Source organism: Nomascus leucogenys, chromosome 6, assembly GCF_006542625.1.
Source record: "Nomascus leucogenys isolate Asia chromosome 6, Asia_NLE_v1, whole genome shotgun sequence".
NCBI lineage: Eukaryota > Metazoa > Chordata > Mammalia > Primates > Hylobatidae > Nomascus > Nomascus leucogenys.
Window position 1 is genome coordinate 57622579 of NC_044386.1, and position 22574 is coordinate 57645152.

Sequence of the window (22574 nt, forward strand, 5' to 3'; positions counted from 1 at the left end):
CATAATGGAAATATTAGTCTACAAAATCAACTGCAAAGAAAGCTTTCACTAGGCCAGGCACGGTGGCTCATGCCTGAAATCCCAGCACTTTGGGAGTCTGACGCAGGTGATTCAGGTGAAGTCAGGAGTTCAAGACCAGCCTGGCCAATATGGTGAAACCTGGTCTCTACTGGAAAAAAAAAAAAAAAAAAAAAAAAAAATTAGCCGGACGGGGGAGGCGGAGATTGCAGAGCCAAGATCACGCCACTGCACTCCAGCCCGGGCAACAGAGAGAGACACTGTCTCAAAAAAAAAAAAAAAAAAAAAAAAAAAAAAAAAAACAGCAAGCAAGCAAGCTTTCACCTTTCACTTGAAACATGAAAGTGGAAAAAGAATTTGCTTAAATAGGTCTATTTTGTGATGAGAATAAGGTAAAAAAAAAAAAAAAAAAAAGTCCATTTTACTTTCTTTTTTGAGACAGTCTCACACTGTCGTTTAGGGTGGAGTGCAGTGGTACAATCTCAGCTTCCTGCAACCTCCACCTCCCAGGCTCAAGTGATCTTCTCCTCTCACCTCAGCCTCCTGAGTTGCTAGGACTACAGGCGTGTGCTACCATGCCTGGTTAAGTTTTGTCCTTTTTTGGTAGAGATGGGGTCTGGCCATGCTGCCCAGGCTGGTCTCTAACCTCGCCACTGCCTCCTGGGTTCAAGTGATTTTCCCAACTCAGCCTCCCAAGTAGCTGGGATTACAGATTTGCACCACCACGTCCAGCTAATTTTTGTATTTTTAGTAGAGACGGGGTTTCGCCATGTTGGCCAGGCTGGTCTGAACTCCTGATCTCAAGTGATCTGCCTGCCTTGGCCTCCCAAACTGCTGGGATTACAGGAATGCACAACAGGGCCAGACCCCATTTTACTCTTACTAAGGATTCTTTAACTGTTTCTTGTAAGATAGTACTCCTGAACTGTACAAAGGAATACAGCAGTCAAAAAATATTTCCAGCTGAAATGTTAATAAATAAAAATACAGAGGCCAGGCTAGATGGCGCACACCTGTAATCCCAGCACTTTGGGAGGCTGAGGAGGGTGGATCACCTGAGGTCAGGAGTTCACCACCAGGCTAACTTTGTGAAACCCCGTCTCTACTAAAATACAAAAATTAGCCAGGCTTGGTGGTGCGTGCCTGTAATCCCCTACTCAGGAGGCTGAGGCAGGGGAATCGCTTGAACATGGGAGGTGGAGGTTGCAGTGAGCTCAGATTATGCCACTGCACTCCAGCCTGGGTAACAGAGCAAGACTCTGTCTCAAAAAAAAAAACAAAAACAAAAAAAACCAGGCTGGGCGCAGTGGCTCACGCCTGTAATCCCAGCATTTTGGGAGGACGAGGTGGGCAGATCACCTGAAGTCAGGAGTTCAAGACCAGCCTGGGCAACATGGTGAAACCCCGTCTCTATTAAAAATACAAAAAAATTAGCTGGGCATTGTGGCAGGCACCTGTAATCCCAGCTACTCGGGAGGCTGAGGCAGGAGAATTACTTGAACCCAAGAGGCGGAGGTTGCAGTGAGTCAAGATAGTGCCATGGCACTCTAGCCTGGGCAACAAAGTGAGACTCCATCTCAAAAAAAAAAATACGAAAAAAAAAAAAAAAACTGTAGTGGAATGTGAAGAAATAAAGACCTCAACAGGAGACTTCCTTAACTCCAAATTGCTCATTCAGAAAACTCATCTTCCTTGCTGACATTGTGGAGGATAACTTTTTCTTTTAAACCAATTAAAAGCAGACACCACAGCAGAGATCCACCCAATTCTTGGGACAGTCAGTGCCTGATGGGATATGTAGTTTTTAGAGTAGCACGTGTAACAACTTAAAGTAGGAAAGACCCCCTTCAATTCAAATAAAAAATTCTGTGTTTTTTTGAGACGGAGTTTCGCTCTTGTTGCCCAGGCTGGAGTGCAATGGCAGGATCGTGGCTCTCTGCAGCCTCTGCTTCCTGGGTTCAAGCTATTCTCCCGCCTCAGCCTCCTGAGTAGCTGGGATTATAGGCGGGAGCCACCATGCCCAGCCCCAAAATTCCTTTTTAAAGCTAATATTCTAGTGGCCCACTATTCTCCAACAATTCCTACTTTAAATTGTTGCATGACCCCTGTAGTAAAAAGTATCACTCAGATCTGACAAACTCAGTGACACCCCCAGTTTTTACAAATTTAGTGACAGCCCCTCAAAGCTAACAGCATGATTATATAATTGGGAAGAGTTGTTCCTAAGAGAGAACATGAGTTCCAGAGATGTATAAAAACTATCTATATGTGTAATCTGTACTGCCAGTTAGCCCCAGAAATGCCCTGGACACAAAATTTGCCATCTCTAGCATATCATTCTGATTCAGGTGGTCTTTACTACAGGACATTTTTCGTGTAACCCTTAGCAAGTTGTTTGAGGCTAAGAAGTGAAGACCTGAGTCTGAAGCAAATAAAAGTTATATACAACTTTTACTGACATTTTTGAACACGGACAGTTTTAAACCAAGGGTCACTGTGCCAGGAGGGGAAAAATTAAGTACTGTAATTATATATATTGAATTATATATAGAGAGCTATCCCCAGGATAAAGGAATCACTGTTTACTCTGGTAATGATCTGGAGGTTTAAAAAACACACACACACACAAATTACAAAAAAAAAAAAAACCACTCAAGTTGACTGGGCCAGAAATCTTATTTGCTCTTCCTTCTACCCAACAGTATTTTATTTCGAGTTAGTTCTATCTAAGGAATTTACACCCTTGATCACTTAAGTCACCCTAAAGTGGAGTATTTAATCAATATTGGTTATTTTCTCATTGGAGTCTTTTTTGACATTTTAAAAAAATGCTATTTAAAACGGACAATATGGACAGATTCTGATGGAATTATTCTTGTTCACCTACTCTTTTCGTTTGGACAGAGGTATCTGCCGGTACTGAGATGTAAGTGATCAGCTGAAGGGAGAAACTGTACACCATGTGACGGACAAATTACCTGCCTCAAGAAAGCACTTACGACCATTCTGCAGCCACTCAGTGACCTTGGCTAGAAACCAATGGCTGTGCGGCGTGAGGTAAGATGAAAGGAAATACCCTAGGGATCCAGGACTTCTGCATTTGCTGAAACGTCCGCTTCCACTACAAGGCTTTGGGATGTCTAGTCTGTAGACTGGAGGAACATTAATACTGACTCACGCAGAAACGATATAGCTACATATTGAACTGGGGGAAGGGGTGGCAAAACCCTCTGCAAATAGGAAGTGCCGCAAGAGCACCGAGATAAGGACGAGGCCCTGCGTGAGCGCAGCCTTCGGGTTTTCCTTGGGCCGATCAGCACCGACTCCCCGGCTCTTGGCGAGGCGCGTCCAGCTCCCGGGAATGAGAAATGTGCCCGCCGCAGCAGGGGCCCACAGGAATGAAGGCCGCCGGCGCTGCGTAGGCCCAACAGTTCCCCGCGCCTTCGCCCCCGGCCCAGCCCGGCCCAGCCCAGCCTTTCTTCCCCCGCCTCGGCAGACTGGACTCACCAGGGGGCGAAGAACTCGACGAGCATGAGGCCCGCAGAGCCCGTGTCGGAGATGCGACTCTCGAAGTTGTCGTCCGTGAGTTCTAGCACGTCGGAGGCAGCCGCGAGGCGGGCCGCGGCGAGAAGCAGCGCCACACCCGGGAATAGCGCTAGGCGGCGGAGGTGCATGGCGGCGAGGTGGGGTGGGGGCGGCCGGAAGGGTCGCGGCTCGGCTGGGACTGCGGAGGTCGGGCGCGCGACCACAAACCAGTGCCTGCGCTCGCGCGTCTGGCCCAGGCGGACCTGCAGCCGGAGGTCCCAACCCCCAAGCCCGGCTCTGGCCGCTGTGTGGCAGCCGCTGATTGGCTGCGCGGCGCCTTCGTCGGGCGGGCGGGACCTGCTGGTAACCGCCGAGTGGCCAGAGCTCTGGGCGGGGCCGAGGCGGCGAGTGGCTGGGCGAGCGTGGCTGGTCCTGGTCCTGGGCTGGGGGCAGGGGCTAGGGCCGGGTCCCGGGGTGAGCCGAAACCTGGGGGTCGGGCGGGGCGGGGAATGGGGCGCAGTGAGGCTGGGAGCCGGCCCTGAGCTCGTCCTGCCTAGGGGTAGCCGGGCTCAGGAGGCGCCTAAGCTGGAGGCGGAAGCGTGAAGTCAGGACCGAGGGGGCGAAGAGAACCTGGGCTGAGGTGAGGCCCAGAAGCGAGAATGGAGGAGAGAAGGAGCTAGCCCCTGAAGGACTGTTGGAGTGGACACACTTGGGACGGGACCCTTTTTCAAAATGTCAGGCCTCGGCATTTTGTCCAATTTCTCTTCACTTGGTTTCTCTTTCGTTGTCAAGCCAAGCCCTCCCCCAACTCCACCTCATTGCCCGATTATCTCAGGCCCAGGTGGGACCCAGATTCTTTGTTCAGCCCCGGGCCCCTACCCTTGTGGCTGCTCCTTTTTTATTGAGTTTCTTGTTTTGTTTGAGATGGAGTCTTGCTCTGTCCCCCACGCTGGAGTGCAGTGGCGCGATCTCTGCTCACTGCAAGCTCCGCCTCCCGGGTTCACGCCATTCTCCTGCCTCAGCCTCCCGAGTAGCTGGGACTACAGGCGCCCGCCACCACACCCGACTAATTTTTTGTATTTTTAGTAGAGACGGGGTTTCACCGTGTTAGCCAGGATGGTCTCGATCTCCTGACCTCGTGATCCGCCTGCCTCGGCCTCCCAAAGTCCTGGAAATACAGGCGTGAGCCACCGCGCCCGGACTTTTTTTTTTTTTTTAATGAGCTCTTAATTAGTAATGCCGTCACAAAGTGAAGATGCCTGGCCGCTTGGTCGACTGCGCAGTGTCTTTACCACTCAGCCCCTTTTGTTTCAAAAAACCCTGAGTCTTAGTACAATGTTCTTCCCAACTGCTCCTAGTTCCTAAATGTGGGTTAAGGAATCTTAAGGGCAAAGAGGGTGGGGAGGAGGGGACAGAAAACCTGTAATCCTTGGTGCAGCTCCAAGAATGAAATGACACTTGATGCTTACATTTTCTTAGCAGACATGGCCGCTTACCACCAAGAAGGGCAGATGCAGCTGCCCCGAGCTGATGCCATTCGTTCACGTCTCATCGATACTTTCTCTCTCATCGAGCATTTGCAAGGCTTGAGCCAAGCTGTGCCGCGGCACACTATCAGGGAGTTACTTGGTCAGCAGCCTATTTCTTCACTAATTTAAATTTAAGACTGTTATCCACATCCTCTACATTTAAGAGTGGAAAATTCTGGGGAGGTCGGTTTAGTTGCTGGTTTACCAAACTTGATAAATCAAGGGCTTGTAAATAAAACTGAGGAGATAGAATCCACGTCTTTCACTTTTAGGCCTAGGATAGCCACTAGCCATGGATGATTGGGAACAGTTTCTGTCAAAGACTCTTAAAACTTTGCGAGTGAACCTGCTGCTTTTGTGGGCATGGACAGTGTTGGTTATAAGCAATACATTTGTTCTCACTCCAAACAGAATTCTTAGTTGCTGTGAGAAGAGAAGGACCAGCAGTAAGGCATTAGGAGGACCGATTATCTGACCAATATCGCTGTCCCCAACCCTACCTGCTCTATTTTCTTTGTATTTATCCACTATCCCTTTTTAATTTTTGTTGTAGATCCTTCCCGCCAGAAGAAACTTATGTTGGGAGATCAACACCAGCTAGTGCATTTCTCTATAAAGCCTCAATGTATAGGACGGATTTCACATGAGGCTGTTGAGCAGGCTTCATGTGTGCTGCAGTCAGAGGCCACCTTTTTCTTTGTGGGCCGGATGGGTCCTTGAGTGTATCCTTTCATGTCACTCATTTTTATCCTGGCTGTTGATCATCTGACTAATGACTTATTTTTTGCTCCCCAAACTCCATTGTATCATTCTCACTGCTTATGTTATTGTTCTTATTATTTCAGCTGCATAAATCAGAAAGAACTCCACTCTGTACGTTTCCTTAAGAGATAACAGGTCCTCTCTTCAAAAACTTACATCATCTTCCTGATCTTTTTGAATGCGATCGTATTGATGGTTGAAATACGTGAGAACTGACATTGTGTGAAAGAGGAAGTGAGGCCAGGCGCGGCAGCTCACACGTGTAATCCTAGCACTTTGGGAGGCCGGGGCGGGCGGATTGCCGGAGCTCAGGAGTTCAAGACCAGCCTGGGCAACATGATGAAACCCTGTCTCCACTAAGAAATACAAAAAATTAGCTGGGCGTGGTGGCATGGCCTGTAGTGCCAGCTACTTGGGAGGCTGAGGCAGGAGAATTGCTTGAACCCGGGAGGCGTAGGTTTCAGTGAGCTGAGATTGTGCCACTGCATTTCAGCCTGGGCGACAGAGTACAACTCTGTCTCAAAAAAAAAAAAAAAAAAAGAAAGAAAAGAGGAAGTGGGTAGGAGTAATTTTTTTTTCTAAATTGATCATTTTACATTTTTGAATGTCATTTGAATTGTGACATTTATATTAAGGACTATTAAGCCTTCTGGAGTAGGATTTATGCAACTGCTAAAATCTAGAAATACTGGCTGGGCACGATAGCTCACGCCTGTAATCTCAGCACTTTGGGAGGCCGAGGTGGTTGGATCACTTGAGGTCAGGAGTTCAAGACCAGCCTAACCAACATGGCGAAACCGCATCTCTACTAAAAATACAAAAAATTAGCTGGGCGTGGTGGCGGGTGCCTGTAATCCCAGCTACTCAGGAGGCTGTGGCTGAAGAACGCTTGATTCTGGGAGGCGGAGGTTGCAGTGAGCTGAAATCATGCCACTGCACCCCATCTCAAAAAAAAAAATTAATATTTGGAGGGTTCTCAAGAGTATACTAGATACAGAGCATCTAGACACATAAAACTGGGTGTAACAAATCCACAAGGAATTGAACTTGGGAAGACCAGTTTTATTTCTCTTGTCAGTTTAGCCTGACAATTGTTTGAATTAACCTTTTCTGTTAAAGATATTGGTGCCTATCGGTGAACGATCTAACATTTACATTTTTTTTTTTTTTGAGACGGAGTTTCACTCTGTTGCCCAGGCTGGAGTGCAGTGGCACGATCTCGGCTTACCACAAGCTCAGCCTCCCAGGTTCACGCCATTCTCCTGCCTCAGCCTCCGGAGTAGCTGGGACTGCAGGCGCCCGCCACCATGCCCAGCTAATTTTTTGTATTTTTAGTAGAGACGGGGTTTCACCGTGTTAGCCAGGATGGTCTCAATCTGCTGACCTCGTGATCTACCCGCCTCGGCCTCCCAGAGTTCTGGGGTTACAGGGGTGAGCCACTGCGCCCAGCCTAACATTTACATTTTTACAAGTATATTTAGAAATATTATTCAAGTACAAATAAGAAAGCTCACAAAGTATGGAAAGGTAGGTACAACTAAGATATTAGCTGAGCCAAAAAAATTACTTAAAAGGAAATGATTCTTAAACCAATAATAAATTATATGAAACATATTCAAAACATAAGGATGTCTGCAAAATCAGGGAGCTCATTTGTTGATAATCTCAAACTGCTCAGAAATGATGAAAGGACAGTAGAACTACTCATTTGTTTCATTCTCACTGTTGTGGGGAAGTCTCCCACTTTATTTTTTAGAGACAGAGTCTCACTTTGTTGCTTAGGTTGGAGTGCAGTGGTGTGATCATGGCTCGTTGCAGCCTCGACCTCCAGGGCTCTATTGATCCTCCCACCTCAGCCTCCTGAGTAGCTTCGACTACAGGTGCATGCCACTACACCAAGCTAATTATGTTGTTGTTTTTTTTTTTATAGAGACAGGGTCTCACTATGTTGTCCAGGCTGATCTTGAACTCCTGGGCTCAAAAGATCCTCCTGCCTCAGCCTCCCAAAGTGCTGGGATTACAGGCACGAGTTACCACGTCCAGCCTAGGAGGAATTTTTAAGAGAAGGGCATAGTTATGAAGCTCTTAGCTGTTTATGTCACACAGATATTTTCCTCAACAGAAATGTCCAGTGCCTGTAGCCAGTTCAGGACTCTGCCTCCAGCTCCAAGTCCCCTACAAGCTTATCTCTGGGGCCCACGCATGGTGGCTCATGCCTGTAATCCCAGCACTTTGGGAGGCTGAGGCAGGAGGATCGCTTGAGCTCAGGAGTTTGAGACCAGCCTGGCCAACGTGGAGAAACCTCATCTCTACAAAAAATAGAAAAATTAGCTAGGCATGGTGGCACCTGCCTGTAGTCCCAGCTACTCAGCAGGCTGAGGTGGGAGGATCGCTTGAGCCTGGGAGGTGGAGGTTGCAGTGAGCCATCGTGCAACTGAACTCCAGCCTAGGTGACAAAGTGAGACCCTGTCTCAAAAAAAATAGTCCTTTAGTGCAGTCAGGTCAAAGATATTTAAATATACAACAATAATTGATGTCACTGACCCACTACAGTATACTATATACTTTGAGGTGTTTTATTTCCTCCTCGTAATAGTGAAGATTTTGAACTAAGTTACTTATAGTTCCCTTTTATTGTATGATTGTTGCCATGTATCTGCCTTGCATGGCTAGGATTATAGTCCTAAGCCTTGGAATGAAGTAAATAACAGTAACTATACAGGATTTCCTAGATCAGTGGTCCCCAGCCTTTTTGGCATCAGGGACTGGTTTCTTGGAAGACAGTTTTTCCATGGATGGGGTAGGAAGGAGATTTCAGGATGAAGGTGTTCCACCTCAGATCATCAGGCATTAGATTCTCCTAAGGATCACGCACACGCAGTTCACAATAGGGCTCGCCCTCCTATGAGAATGTAATGCCGCAGCTGATCTGACAGGAGGTGGAGCTTAGGCGGTAATGCTCACTCACCCAGCACTCACTTCCTGCTGCATGGCCGGGTTCCTAACACACCATGGACTGGTACCAGTCCATAGCCTGGGGCTTGGGACTCCTGCCCTAGATTTAATAGACAAATTAAAGTAGAATAGCACTAACTATTCTATTTGGTAAAGCAGTTAACTGAATATGAAACCTGATCACTGTGCCAGAGGGTAAGTAGATAGCCAGAGTAGAAATTACCTGGCAAGCTCATGGAAATTTTATCTTATTAAGCTTATTCTTGTGGTAGAAAGGGAGGAGGGATTTTGCAAAGGGAAATTATTTGTGATTTACAGATTTTTTTGAACAGACTAATATGATAAACATTAAGACTTTTTTAGGCTTAAATTTTTTTTTTCCAGATCACAAAGCCATCTAAACTGTTAGGGCTTTAAAAAATCTACTTCCACAACTGGATATTGGTAATTCTGTTTTGCACTTTATTTTTTTTATTTTATTATTTTATTATTTTTTTTTTGAGATGGGGTCTCACTCTGTCGCCCAGGCTGGAGTGCAGTGGCATGATCTCGGCTCACTACAAGCTCCGCCTCCCAGGTTCGTGCCATTCTCCTGCCTCAGCCTCCCGAGTAGCTGGGACTACAGGCCCCTGCCATCACACCCGGCTAACTTTCTGTGTTTTTAGTAGTGATGGGGTTTCACCGTGTTAGCCAGGATGGTCTCGATCTCCTGACCTCGTGATCCGCCTGCCTCGGCCTCCCAAAGTGCTGGCATTACAGGCATGAGCCACCGCGCCCGGCCAGAACTATCACTCTTAATGCTCTTCATGAAATTGTATTTCTGGCTGGGCATGTGGCTCATGCCTGTAATCCCAGCTATTTGGGAGGCCTAGTCCTGCGGATCACTTGAGGTCAGGAGTTCAAGACCAACCTGGCCAACATGGTGAAACCCCGTCTCTACTAAAAATACAAGAATCAGTGGGTATGGTGATGCACACCTATGGTTCCACTTTCTCAGGAGGTTGAGGCAGGAGAATCGCTTGAACCCGGGAGGCAGAGTTTGTAGTGAGCTGAGATGGCAGCTGGGCAACAGAGTGAGTGAGAATCCATTTCAAAAAAAAGAAGAGAGAAAGGAATTATGTTTCAACATCAGTGTTTCTTGTTTCATGATGGATATAACTAGCCAAAACATTACTAAAAATATTAAAACTGTGTAAATGTCAAAATCTGCATATCAGCTTATTGTTACAGTGTACTTATTCTCCTCGCCTATAGTATTGGACTCCTTGAAACCAATGTGAATTTACCTGGTATTCTGTGAGGCGACCTACTGTTGTTTTTCTAGAATAGGGAGTAGCAATAGGTGACTGTTCATGGTGAACTCTACCCTGTAAAACAGAATTATATATTTGCCTGACTTGCTTGATCAAATGGCTACTGTCTGTCACCCTAAGAAGAATATTGAAGCATAGATATTCACTGCTACTTCACTTCACTGGCTAAGATTCCTGGGTAGACTTCACTGGGTTCCTGGTCTCTATTTCCATTAAGACTCCTTTGCCTTGCTATAGCAGCCTGAAAAATTCCAAGAATTTTAAAAAGTTATTTTTCATCTTCAGAGAGGACACATTACTTGATGTAGAGTGGAGGCAGTCACTTTTGCACATTCTGTGCTGCTGAGACAATTTCTGCTATTTGTTCCTCTGAACTTCCTTGGGTTTGTTTAGCTTCTATCAAATTATTATTTTTTCCAGAGAGTAAAAGTGCTACTGCTTCTGTAATTTGGACTTCCCTACTTAAACTATTTTAAACTACTCAAAACTATATTCTGCTTTACAAGAGTCTTATTTTACTTCATTGCTCTCTTTGGGTTCCTGTTTTGCAAGGGCAAAAACTGAATAAAAATTATTGCATTCTATTTTCCAGCCACAAATGTGGTCCTCAGCTCTTTCTAATTATATAATCCTATGCTCCTGAGAGCTAGAATTTATTGTTTTTTTTGTTTTGTTTTTTTTTTTGAGACGGAGTCTTGCTCTGTCACCCAGGCTGGAGTGCAGTGGCGCAATCTCGGCTCACTGCAAGCTCCGCCTCCCGGGTTCACGCCATTCTCCTGCCTCAGCCTCCCGAGTAGCTGGGACTACAGGCGCCCGCCAACACGCCCGGCTAATTTTTTTTTTGTATTTTTAGTAGAGACAGGGTTTCACCGTGTTAGCCAGGATGGTCTCGATCTCCTGACCTCGTGATCCGCCCGCCTCGGCCTCCCAAAGTGCTGGGATTACAGGCTTGAGCCACCGCACCCAGCCAAATTTATTGTTAAGTGAAAAATTTTGTATTTTATTGAATCTAAGCTGTCATCAATGGTGAAATTCACTGTTTGCCAATAAGAAATAAAAATCATGCCCAATTAAACTGGGACACATCGCTGGGTGTAAAATGCATCCTCACCTTAGGAGGCCGAGGTAGGCAGATCACGAGGTCTAGAGATGGAGACCATCCTGGCCAACATGGTGAAACCCCGTCTCTACCAAAAATACAAAAATTAGCTGGGCATGGTGGCGCACACCTGTAGTCCCAGCTACTCGGGAGGCTGAGGCCTGAGAATCTCTTGAACTTGGGAGGCAGAGGTTGCAGTGAGTTGAGATTGCACTACTGCACTCCAGCCTCGCAACAGAGCGAGATTCCATCTCAAAAAAAAAAAAAAAAGCATCCTAATTTCATGGATGTTAAAATGTGAAATATTGTCCATCTTAGAGAAACGTACATGAAAGAAAAACTTACAGAAGAAGTACAGAGCCTAAATAAGCATAGGAGTGCTGGGTGCAGTGGCTCATGCCTATGACCCCAGCACTTTGGGAGACCAAGGCAGGAGGATCGCTTGAGCCCAGGAGTTTTAGGCCAACGTGGGCAGCATAGGGAGACCCCATCTCTACAAGTAATTTAAAGAAAAAATTAGCTGGGCATGGTGACGTGTGCCTGTGGTCCCAGTTACCCAGAGGCTCTTGAACCCGGAAGATCCAGGCTTCCGTGAACCATGATTATGCCACTGCACTCCTCCAGCCTGGGTGACAGAGTGAGACTCTGTCTCAAAACAAGCGTAGGAATAAGTATAGCGTAACTCCATTGGTTTTTAGAAGGGGCTAACTTCTGTAAAATTCTAGGTATGGTTGAAGTATGGTTCTGTTCTTTTTGTCTGGATCCAGTTCAGCATCAGGATGAATTTAAAGCCAGAGCACCACAATGTTGATTTCTATTTAGCTCTTAAGCCTATTATAACCTGAGTGTTTTTTTTTTCTAGAGTGTGGCATACATCCATTAATTGTATAAAAGAGATGAAGAAGGTTGAAAGAGAAAGGTAATGAATTAAGGAATAGCAGTTAGTAAATAATAAGGTTCTAGAGAAGAAGTGTGCATTCAATTTGCTTTGCAAAACAAAACCAATTTTAGGCAGGGAAGAAAGGAAAAGTTTTAAAAGAAAGCTAACAGAACCAAGTGATTTATTGTTATAATTCGATATCCCCCAGTGATTCTGGCTTGTTTCTACATTCGTTATAAAGTACTTCAGATATCATGGCCCTATATTTTCATTTTGTTCTCAAGACCCATTGCTTTCTTGTGAACTTTGGGACTGAGATAACAGTACAGTAGATGGGGTGGGGGGTTGGAGGTAGGGGTAATTAAAGAGAGTAGTCTCTTAGTAGCTGTGTGACCCCCAGAGTGGATCGGAAGTGACTTGTAGCTGGGCAGACATAACTATATCAACAGATTGGTTGTGGCTGTGTTTTATGGTCAATTCTGTCCTTCCCTGTATTTCACAGGTTGAAGCAACAGTGTTAAGAAGAGAAACTCAAAGAAAAATGGAACCGTAGTGGGCAAAACTGTGGTTCATAAGTGTGATCATTCTCCATCATTCGGTTTCCAGCTTCCTTAACTTTTATTCCTCCTTTGCTCTATCCTCACAGAATTGCTGGAATCCACAAATACCAAACTATGGCTATTGAAGCCGACCTTGGAGGTGGCAGCTTGGTTTATCTTGCTTATTTTCATCCTGGAGATCCTTCTTAAGTGGCTATCCAACTTTTCCGTTTTCTGGAAGAGTGCCTGGAATGTCTTTGACTTTGTTGTTACCATGTTGGTAAGGATAGAGATCCTGAGGGTTCGTTTAGTGGGATGAAGAATGTGCCTAGGTAAATCGAAAGAACAAGAAAAGTTAACACGATAATAGGAAGAAACAAAAATTTACTTAACTTCCTTCTTTTGATTTTTTTTCCTAAAACGAAACATCAGTCATTGAGGAGTTGTTGGTATTAGGAGCAAGGTAGACTAAGTACAACATCAACACCAACAAGAGCATCTGCTGGCTACTTAGCTCTTACTAAGCGCTAGGCACTATTTTAAGTGTTTTCCTTACATTATCTCATTTATGCTCCACAACAACCCAATTAAATAACCATGAATTTTATCCCCCTTTTTATATCTGAACTAGTTGAAGTACAGTGTTTAAGCAACTTAATATAGAAAGGCTGAATAGGAAACAATTCTCAGAGAATGCTATTCAAGGGATAATGCCCAGGGAACAATGAAGAGGATGAGATGAAGAAGGTGTAACTTTGCCTGGGTGCCTTGGGGTGTATTTTACTCATAATCTGTGCGTTTTCCACAGTCCCTGCTTCCTGAGGTTGTGGTATTGGTAGGGGTAACAGGCCAATCGGTGTGGCTTCAGCTTCTGAGGATCTGCTGGGTGCTGAGGTCTCTCAAACTCCTTGCACAATTCCGTCAAATTCGAGTTATTATTTTGGTCTGGGTCAAGCCCCTCAAGGTGATTTGACTGTTGCAAGCTAAAGGTAGATAAATATGAGGGCTTAACATAGAATATGAAACAAATTGGCTGGGCATGGTGGCTAACACCTGTAATCCCAGCACTTTGGGAGGCCGAGGTGGGTGGATCACTAGGTCAGGAGTTTGAGACCAGCCTGACCAACATGGTGAAACCCCCGTCTCTACTAAAAATAAAAAAATAAAAATAAATAAATAAATAAATTAGCCAGGCGTGGTGGTGTGTGCCTGTAATCCCAGCTACTCTGGAGGCTGAGACAGGAAAATCGCTTGAACCTGGGAGGCGGAGGTTGCAGTGAGCCGAGACTGCGCTACCGCACTCCAGCCTAGGCGACAGAGTGAGACTCCGTCTCAAAAAGAAAAAAAAAAAAGAATATGAAACAAATCTGGGTGGGTCAAAGAAGGCAATGAAACGTCCTGTGAAATGTTATTGGATGAGAAGGGGCTGGGGACAGGTGCCATGGTTCAGAGATGACTGGGTTCAGCAGTGCAAGAGAGGGTTTGGTGGGAGATTGCCAGGTGGGCTTGACTGGGCTGTTGGTGGAGATCAGCCTAGTCTGGCCCACGTCTGACTTGAGGTTATGGCCTATAGAGCATGACTTTCCTCTTGATGTTGCTGCTCATCTTCTACATTTTTGTTGTGACTGGTGTCTGCGTCTTCTCAGAGTACACCCATTCACCTCGTCAGGACCTGGAGTACCATGTGTTCTTCTCATAAGCAGAGCTGGGGGACAGCTGAGTGAGGGGAGAAAATTTGGCTAAGAGACCAGGAAGCTTGTCCAAAGTACAGTCATAAAAAGTACAGCCTATTCCAAGAAACTGAAATAGAACACAATAGGGAGAGGAAAAGAGAAAGCAAAAGAACAGTGAATGGTATTAGCTCTGATCTTGAGGTTAGGGAAGCTAGTTCCATGTTTATTCTGGGTTTTGTAAATTCAAACCACACTGTCATCAGCCATCTTTAAATAGCAGTACACTCCAGTGGTTAAGCTTGGTTTCTGTGACTCAGTTACTTGTTTTGAAAAATGGGGGCCAGGCGCGGTGGCTCACCCCTGAAATCCCAGCACTTTGGAAGGCCGAGGCGGGTGGATCATGAGGTCAAGGGATTGAGACCATCATGGCCAACGTGGTGAAAACCCGTCTCTACCAAATTTACAAAAACTAGCCAGGCGTGGTGGCATGTACCTGTAGTTCCAGCTACTCCAGAGGCTGAGGCAGGAGAATTGCTTGAATCTGGGAGGCAGAGATTGCAGTGAGCAGAGATCATGCCACTGCATTCCAGCCTGGCAACAGAGCGAGACTTCATCTCAAAAAAAAAAAAAAAAGAAAAGAAAAGAAAAATGGGAATAGGCTGGGCACGGTGGCTCACGCCTGTAATCCCAGCACTTTGAGAAGCCAAGGCGGGTGGATCACCTGAGTTCAGGAGTTCGAGACCAGCCTGGCCAACATGGTGAAATCCTGTCTCTACTAAAAATACAAAATTAGCTGGGCATGGTGGTGGGTGCCTGTAATCCCAGCTACTCGGGAGGCTGAGACAGGAGAATCGCCTGAACTCGGGAGGCAGAGATTGCAGTGAGCTGAGACTGAGCCACTGCACTCAGCCTGGGCTACAAAGAGTGAAATTCCGTCTCAAAAAAAAAAGAAAGGTGGGGGGAATAATAGCAGTGCTACTTCATAAGACTGTGGGGTTAAATGTGGTAATGCATTTAAGCACTTAGCACAGTATGTAACACATTATAAGTGATCAATGAATGTTACTGTGATTCTCAAATATGATCACTGGTTTTATCCCAATCTCTACATATTACACATGCACACGCCTATTCCTGATCTCTGTCTAGAAAACCCTAATCAGTGCTCACTTTGGCAGCACATGTACTAAAATTGGAAGGATATAGAGAAGATTAGCATGGCCCTTGTGCAAGGATGAAACACAAATTTATGAAGTGTTACATATTTTTTTAAATATTAAACCACTAATCAGTGTTTTCTAGAAGAAAATCAACTTGAATTTTGAGTAGATAATCCTGTTTATGAATTAGAATTCAATCTTGTCAGCGCCTCTCAGGACTCTGTTAAACTCTTAACAGATAGTTTTGTAAGAGTATTGAGTTAGGAAAGTCCCAGATTTTATCCTATGCAAGCTCTGATGTTTTCAATAAATTGTATATGGGGGACTAAAAAGAAAGGTAGGAAAATTTAGATACCTTCCCGGAAACTTTTTACTTTTTTAGTAATTTTTAAATATTAACTTTATAATTTGTATATATTCATTATTTAGGATCACATATGTTTATGTAACATACCCATTTACTTGCATATCATTTCATACCAGCAAACTAATAGGAATAATTTTGTGAATGGTCTTCTATTTTGCTACATTTGCTAATTTTGCTAAATTTTGCTAAATTACGAGTGATCTTCTATTAAGTGGAGTCCATAGAGCAGTAGAGAATAAAATTAGAAAAAACGGCCAGGCATGGTGGCTCACACCTGTAATCCCAGCACTTTAGGAGGCTGAGGCAGGCAGATCACTTGAGGTCAGGAGTTCAAGACCAGCCTGGCCAACATGGTGAAACCCTGTCTCTACTAAAAATATGAAAATTAGCTGGGCATGGTGGCGCATGCCTGTAATCCCAACTACTCGGGAGGCTGAGGCGAGAGAATTGCTTGAGCCTGGAAGGCAGAGGTTGAAGTGAGCTGAGATCATGCAACTCCAGCCTGAATGATAGAGTGAGACTCTGTCTCAAAAAAAAAAAAAAAAAATTAGAAAAACTAGTTGGTGATTCATTCATCTTTTAAAAATTCAGTCAATACCTATTTATTGAGTATTTATTATACCCAAGGACTAATGGAATAGTGAGAGTTAGTCATAGATTATTCATGATAAAGGAGAATTTAGGCTGGGTGCGGTGGCTCACACCTGTAATCCTAGCACTTTGGGAGGCTGAGACTGGCAGATCACCTTAGGTCAGGAGTTCGAGACCAGCCTGGCCAACTGGCAAAACCCCATCTCTACTAAAAATACACAAATTAGCTGGGCGTGGTGGTGCATGCCTATAATCCCAGCTACTCGGGAGGCTGAGGCAGGAGAATCTCTTGAACCCAGGAGGTGGAGGTTGCAGTGAGCCTAGATCACGCCACAGCACTCCAGCCTGGGCAACAGAGTGAGACTCCATCTAATAAAAACAACAACAACAACAACAACAACAACAACAACACTTCAACCTGAAGAATGATTAGCTAAAAACTGAGTATGGTAGAAAAGGAGCCAAAATCAGAACAAACTACAAAGAAATGCTTTATGTTTCTTTAAAAGTAAGAATGGTACCAATTTTGAAAGGTTTAGGTCTCTGCTTCTGTCTCTTCACATGCCTTTTTCTTTAGGGACCTCCCGAATTCCCTGGTAACAGTGTTCATTCTCTTCACCTTGGATCATTGGTATGCACTGCTTCAGGACGTCTGGAAGGTGCCTGAAGTCAGTCTCATCTTCAGCAGCATCTATTTCATCCTTTGGTTGTTGCTTGGCTCCATTATCTTTCGAAGTATCATAGTAGCCATGATGGGTAAGCATAGAGGAGGTGCAACTTGTTTGGGAAGGGTGGTTGGGAAAAAGTTAGTCTGAAAGCTGGGATTGGTGGCTTATGGGTATAAAGAACCTAGTGTAGCAGGAAGGCTTGGGATCTGGATTGGATATTTCACTTGGATTCTCCCCACCCAAGCCCTCTTCCCACATCTAGTCATCACCATCTCCCAGCTCCTAATGGCCCTTTGTGGCAGTTACTGACTTTCAGAATATCAGGAAAGAGCTGAATGAGGAGATGGCACGTCGGGAGTTTCAGCTCAAAGCTGACATGTTCAAGCGGCAGATCATCCAGAGGTCTGCTTCTCCCTTTTCAACCCCAACTTTCCTTCTCAAGGGTTTCCTGAGCTCATCTCTTGTTTCTACTCCTTAACCCCACTTTTCCCTTTGTGACAGTAGATTTGAGGATAAGAATTCTCTAGCTCTAGAATATTGCCTGATTCTTCATCCACTGTGAGGAGTCCATTTTTTTTTCACCCCTTGACTACAATTTGTTCTCCCCAATTAGTTTTCTTCACTTTCTGATATGAACTCTTTTTTTCTTACCACACTTTTGCTTGAATATAACTGTCTTCGCTCTTTTTTTTTTTTTTTTGCTTTGCAGGAGAAAGAAACATGTCACGTGAGGCACTGAGGTCAAGCCATAGCAAAATAGATGACAGATTAGGAGTAAGTATGTGAACTGGGATAGAAACACGTGAAGGAGGAGAGGGTGGAAAACTAAAGATAAAGATTGGCTTTGAGAGAGAATTCATTCATTTAATAACTGCATATTGTAGTAGGTTGACTAGTGGCACCCGAAATAATATATCCGTGTCCTTGCTCCCTGGAACCTGTGAATGTGACCTTATTTGGAAAAAAAAAAAGATCCTAAGTTAAGGATCTTGAGATGAGATCATCCTAGATTATCCAGGTAGGTCCTAAATCCAATGGCAAGGGTACTTATAAGAGATGAAAGAGGAGAAGACACAGAGAATAGGAGAAGGCGATGTGAAGATGGAGATAGAGGTTGGGGCTAATGCCACCACAAGCCAAGGGAAGCTGAGAAATGCCAGGCAGCTGCCAGAAGGTAGAAGAGGCAAGGAACTTCTCCCCTAAAGCCTCCAGAGGGAGTATGGCCCTGCCAACACCTTCATTTCAGACTCTGGCCTCTAGAATTGTGAGGGAATATATTTCTGTCATTTTAAGCTACCAAGTTTATAGTAATTTGTTATGGCAGCCACAGGACACTAATACAAATACCTTCAATGAAACAGATATGATTCTAGACCCCAAGTGTTTAGCAGTGGACAAAAAAAGCAGAAGCAGAAGTAAACTCATTCACTCATTAACAAATAATTACTGGCTAGATGTGGTGGCTTATACTTATAATCCCAACACTTTGAGAGGCCAAGGCAAGAGGATTGCTTGAAGTTCAAGCCAGAAGTTCAAGGCTGCATTGAGACATGATTGCACCACTGTACTCCAGCCTGGGCAACAAGCAAGATCCCACCTCAAAAATTTAGCAGGGTAGGCACGGTGACTCATGCCTGTAATACCAGCATTTTGGAAAACTGAGGTAGGCAGATGACTTGAGCTCAGGAGGTCAAGACTAAACTAGGCAATGTGGCAAAATCCTGTCTCTACAAACAAAAATTAGCTGGATGTGGTGGTGTGTTCCTGTGGTCCCAGCTACTTAGGAGGCTGAGGTGGGAGGATTGCTTGAGCTGGGAGGTTGAGGCTGTGGTGAGCCGTGACTGTGCCACTGCTCTACAGCCTGGGTGACAGAGCAAGACCCTGTCTCAAAAAAGCAAACAAAAAACAATAAAGAACAAATAATTATTGAATACTTAGTAGGTGTTTGGGATGTATCAGTGAACAAAACAGACAATAATGCCTGCTTCATGGAGCTTACATATTAGTAGTGGTAAAGAGATAATAAGCAGTGACCATATTAAGTAAATTAATCTGCTAAAATATGATAAGCATTATGGGAAAATTAAAAGTAGAACAGGTTAAGGGAGATTGGGAGTAGAAGGTGGGATTGCAGATGGGTTGTAGTTTTTTTTTTTTTTTGAGACAGAGTCTCGCTCTGTCACCAGGCTGGAGTGCAGTGGCACGATATCTGCTCACTGCAGCCTCCGCCTCCTGGGTTCAAGCGATTCTTCTGCCTCAGCCTCCCAAGTAGCTGGGACTACAGGTGCCTGCCACCATGCCTGGCTAATTTATTTATTTTTTTTGTATTTTAGTAGAGATGAGGTTTCACCATGTTGCTCAGGCTGGTCTCAAACTCCTGAGCTCAGGCACTCCACCCACCTCAGCCTCCCAAAGTGTTAGGATTACAGGCGTGAGCCATTGGGCCCAGCCACAGATGGGTTGTAGTTTTAAGCAGGGTAGTCACGGTGACCTCACTGAAAAGGTAATGTGAGCAAAGACTTGAAGAAGGTAAGGGGATTACCATGTGGATATCTGTAAGAAGAGTGTTAATAGGCAGATGAAACAGCTAGTGCAAAGGTCCTAAGCTGGAAGCATGCTTGGTGTGTTTGAGAAACAGCAAAGAGGCCATTGTGACTGGAGTAGAGTGAGCAGGGGGAAGAGTGCTGGGAAATGAAGTCAGAGAGATAATGGTGACCTGATCCTGTAGGGTTATGGGTGCCATTGTTGGGACTTTGAAATGGCAAGCAGAACAGAGGAGTGACATGAAGTGACTTACGTTTAAGAAGGATTACACTGGCTGCTGTGTTGATAGAAGAACAAGGCAAGGAGCAGAGAAATCAGTTGGGAGGCTATGCTGCTGCCCAGGCAAGAAATGATGACAGCTTAGGCCAGAGTGGTGGCAGTGAGTTAGTGAGAAAAGATATATTTCGAAGGTAGAGTCAGCAGGATTTCTTGTTGGACTGGATATGGGAGGGAAGAGAAGAGTTAAGGATGACACATGAATGATTGAGGTTGGAAGTGTCTGAGTTTAGAGTTTGGGAGTAGTTTGGCCCTCATTGTCTTATGCCCCAGCTTTAGGGGGTGGCCAGGGGCAGAACCAGAATAATGAGTGGACTAGTCATATCTTGTAAATGTTTGTGAAGCCATAAATTTCTCCTTTCTGTTCAAGAGGAGCTAGTCAACAAAGGGAAAGTTTGGACTTATCAGAAGTGTCTGAAGTAGAGTCTAATTATGGTGCCACTGAAGAGGATTTAATAACATCTGCATCAAAAACAGAAGAGACCTTGTCAAAAAAGAGAGAGTACCAGTCTTCCTCCTGTGTCTCCTCCACATCCTCTTCCTATTCTTCCTCTTCTGAATCCAGATTTTCTGAATCTATTGGTGAGCCGAAGAACTATAATAATGAGTTTTTTCCATTTGAATTCAGACTCCTCTATAAGACATCTTAGTCTTAACAGGAGCTCTCCCACTATATCTCCTTTCCAATTTTCTGGTCTTAATTACTTTCTTTTTGCTTCTTAATTTCCCCTGTACTTCGTCACTTCGGGTAAGTGTGGCCGTGGCCCTCTTTGCTCATTGTAAAAAGTGGTTTCTTGCTGATGCACCCTTTCCCTCCTTGCTTCCTGTTACCTCTTTCCACCCCACCTTTCCACCCACACCATAGGATTTACCGGCTCTTACCCAACTTTTACAAGTGTAGACATGCTTTTCTGAAGCCTTCCTCCCTGCAGGTCATTTGGACTGGGAGACTCTTGTGCACGAAAATCTGCCCGGGCTAATAGAAATGGATCAGGATGACCGTGTTTCGCCCAGAGACTCACTCTTCCAATATTTTGAGTTGCTAGAAAAGCTTCAGTATAACCTAGAGGAGCATAAGAAGTTACAAGAGTTTGCAGGTAATGGAGTTAGGGCAGTCATGGGGACAATGGGAATATATATATATATATATATAGCGTTTATAGTTGCCCACTATTCTGGCATCTCAGCTTCTCAATTTCTGCCTACAACTAAAATAGGCAAATTCTTGGTTTGATATGTCACATTCTGGGAATGTGTCCCAGTTTTCTCTAACTGAGAGAGAACCTAGAAACTCTGCTTCTGTAGCAGGGGACACCCAAATCCTGTGAGGTAAGAGAGCTTATTTCCTAAGAAGAGAAAGTCTAATCCCAGTTGTTGGGAATTAGGACAAGGTAGGCTCTTGCTTGATTTGGGCAGCCCACCAGTTTCTGCACGTTTGTTTTCTCTGAAGATTGCATTTCAGACTTCAGCAGCAGGGCCTAAGCCTCAAGCTGGAGAGCTATGGGGGGTCAGACAATGAGCAGGAGGCCCACAAGTGCTCACTGTCCTAACTCCCTAAAGAGGTTTATGAATTCTAAACTTCTGTTTGTATCTGCCCCTTCTAGTGTCAGCCTCTATAAAGATAAATATGTGATTTAAATAGTAGAGCTTGATGTAAACTGAGAACTATCTATTCAAAGTTCTTTTTCCTAAATTTCATTACTCTATGACTAATTTGGATTAATATAATTTCCCTCTAAAAGGAAAAAAAAGAGGCTGGGCACCGTGGCTCATGCCTGTAATCCCAGCACTTTGGGAGGCCGAGGCGGGCAGATCACGAGGTCAGGAGATTAGGATCATCCTGGCCAACATGGTGAGACCCTGTCTCTACTAAAATACAAAAAAATCAGCCAGGCGTGGTGGCACATGCCTGTAGTCCCAGCTACTTGGGAGGCTGAGGCAGGAGAATTGCTTGAACCTGGGAGGCAGAGGTTGCAGTGAGCGGAGATCAAGCCACTGAACTCCAGCCTGGCAACAGAATGAGACTTCGTCTCAAAACAAAGCAAAAACAGAAAAGTTAAGGGCAGATTTTTACATTTTAATATGTGTTATCTGGGGTTTCCCCCTCATATCTAGTTGAAATCAACTCAGTGTGAAAATAAGAAATTAGAGAGGTGGACTGTGTGTTTGTGTGTGATGGGCACAGGTGGGAAACGAGGAATTTATAACATTGGAACACAGAATTTAGGGCAAGATGTGAAAGACAGGCTTTGCTTACTTCACAATGTTGCCTAAATTTAATCCTGTTCCTTCTAGTCATTCTTAGCCCTGCCTTCCCACTTATTCTCTAGGGAGGACAGGGTGAAAAGGAGGAAAATGCAGCAAGGTAGTTTCTTTAATCCTCATAAACTTGTCTATGGCAAAGAGTACACAGAATCATAAGGCTTAATTTAAAGATTAATAAAGACTTTTGTGGGAACCTAGAACCCAGAAAAACAAGGTCTTCACCAAATATTTATATATGTAGAATATTCTTAGCTCTCCAGCCTCACAATCTGTTTCCTTTGCAGTGCAGGCACTGATGAACTTGGAAGACAAAGCAATGGATGGCTTCAATATCCTTGGGCCCAGCAAAAGATAATGAAGGGAATTGTTGGAAATAGAGAACTGAAAATATAAACATTCAGATAGAACAA

At 44.7% G+C, this 22574-nt stretch overlaps 3 protein-coding genes, 1 long non-coding RNA gene and 1 other non-coding gene across 5 annotated transcripts in view; 4 read left to right on the forward strand and 1 right to left on the reverse strand.

Moving 5' to 3' along the window:
* The window catches only part of PDIA3 (protein disulfide isomerase family A member 3), a 26056-nt gene extending 22054 nt beyond the window's left edge, over window positions 1-4002 (reverse strand). The window contains exon 1 of the mRNA XM_003266813.4: window positions 3526-4002. Coding sequence (XP_003266861.1) covers window positions 3526-3692 — 167 coding nt within the window. The 5' untranslated portion in view covers window positions 3693-4002. The remainder of the gene's footprint in view (window positions 1-3525) is intronic.
* Window positions 3387-5982, forward strand: LOC115835560 (cation channel sperm-associated protein 2-like). The gene is made up of 4 exons (XM_030815110.1): window positions 3387-3436; window positions 3515-3600; window positions 5023-5172; window positions 5626-5982. The coding sequence occupies exons 1-4, from the start codon at window positions 3387-3389 to the stop codon at window positions 5790-5792; spliced, it is 453 nt and encodes a 150-aa protein (XP_030670970.1). The 3' UTR covers window positions 5793-5982.
* Window positions 5983-12425: 6443 nt separating this feature from the next.
* On the forward strand, window positions 12426-17168 carry LOC115830419. The gene is made up of 2 exons (XR_004030457.1): window positions 12426-12900; window positions 16989-17168. It is a non-coding gene; the product is annotated as an uncharacterized LOC115830419 (long non-coding RNA).
* Window positions 15456-15562, forward strand: LOC115835815. The gene has a single exon (XR_004030824.1). It is a non-coding gene; the product is annotated as a U6 spliceosomal RNA (small nuclear RNA).
* Window positions 17169-17422: 254 nt separating the features above from the next.
* Window positions 17423-22545, forward strand: LOC101176491 (cation channel sperm-associated protein 2-like). Its single transcript, XM_030815111.1, has 5 exons — window positions 17423-17481; window positions 19559-19582; window positions 20270-20481; window positions 20832-20996; window positions 22449-22545. Exons 1-5 carry the CDS (start codon window positions 17423-17425, stop codon window positions 22517-22519), a joined length of 531 nt encoding a protein of 176 aa, XP_030670971.1. The 3' UTR covers window positions 22520-22545.
* Window positions 22546-22574: the final 29 nt, after the last annotated feature.

Excerpts from the sequence above, each read along its gene's own strand:
- LOC115835560 (XM_030815110.1), top strand. The coding sequence starts at position 3,387 with ATGTGCCCGCCGCAGCAGGGGCCCACAGGAATGAAGGCCGCCGGCGCT. Across the intron at positions 3,601-5,022 it reads GACTCTCGAAGTTGTCGTCC|CAGACATGGCCGCTTACCAC; the intron begins GTGAGTTCTAGC and ends ACATTTTCTTAG. Across the intron at positions 5,173-5,625 it reads CACTATCAGGGAGTTACTTG|ATCCTTCCCGCCAGAAGAAA; the intron begins GTCAGCAGCCTA and ends TTTTTGTTGTAG.
- LOC101176491 (XM_030815111.1), top strand. The coding sequence starts at position 17,423 with ATGGCACGTCGGGAGTTTCAGCTCAAAGCTGACATGTTCAAGCGGCAG. Across the intron at positions 19,583-20,269 it reads ACGGTGACCTCACTGAAAAG|AGGAGCTAGTCAACAAAGGG; the intron begins GTAATGTGAGCA and ends TTTCTGTTCAAG. Across the intron at positions 20,997-22,448 it reads GAAGTTACAAGAGTTTGCAG|TGCAGGCACTGATGAACTTG; the intron begins GTAATGGAGTTA and ends TTTCCTTTGCAG.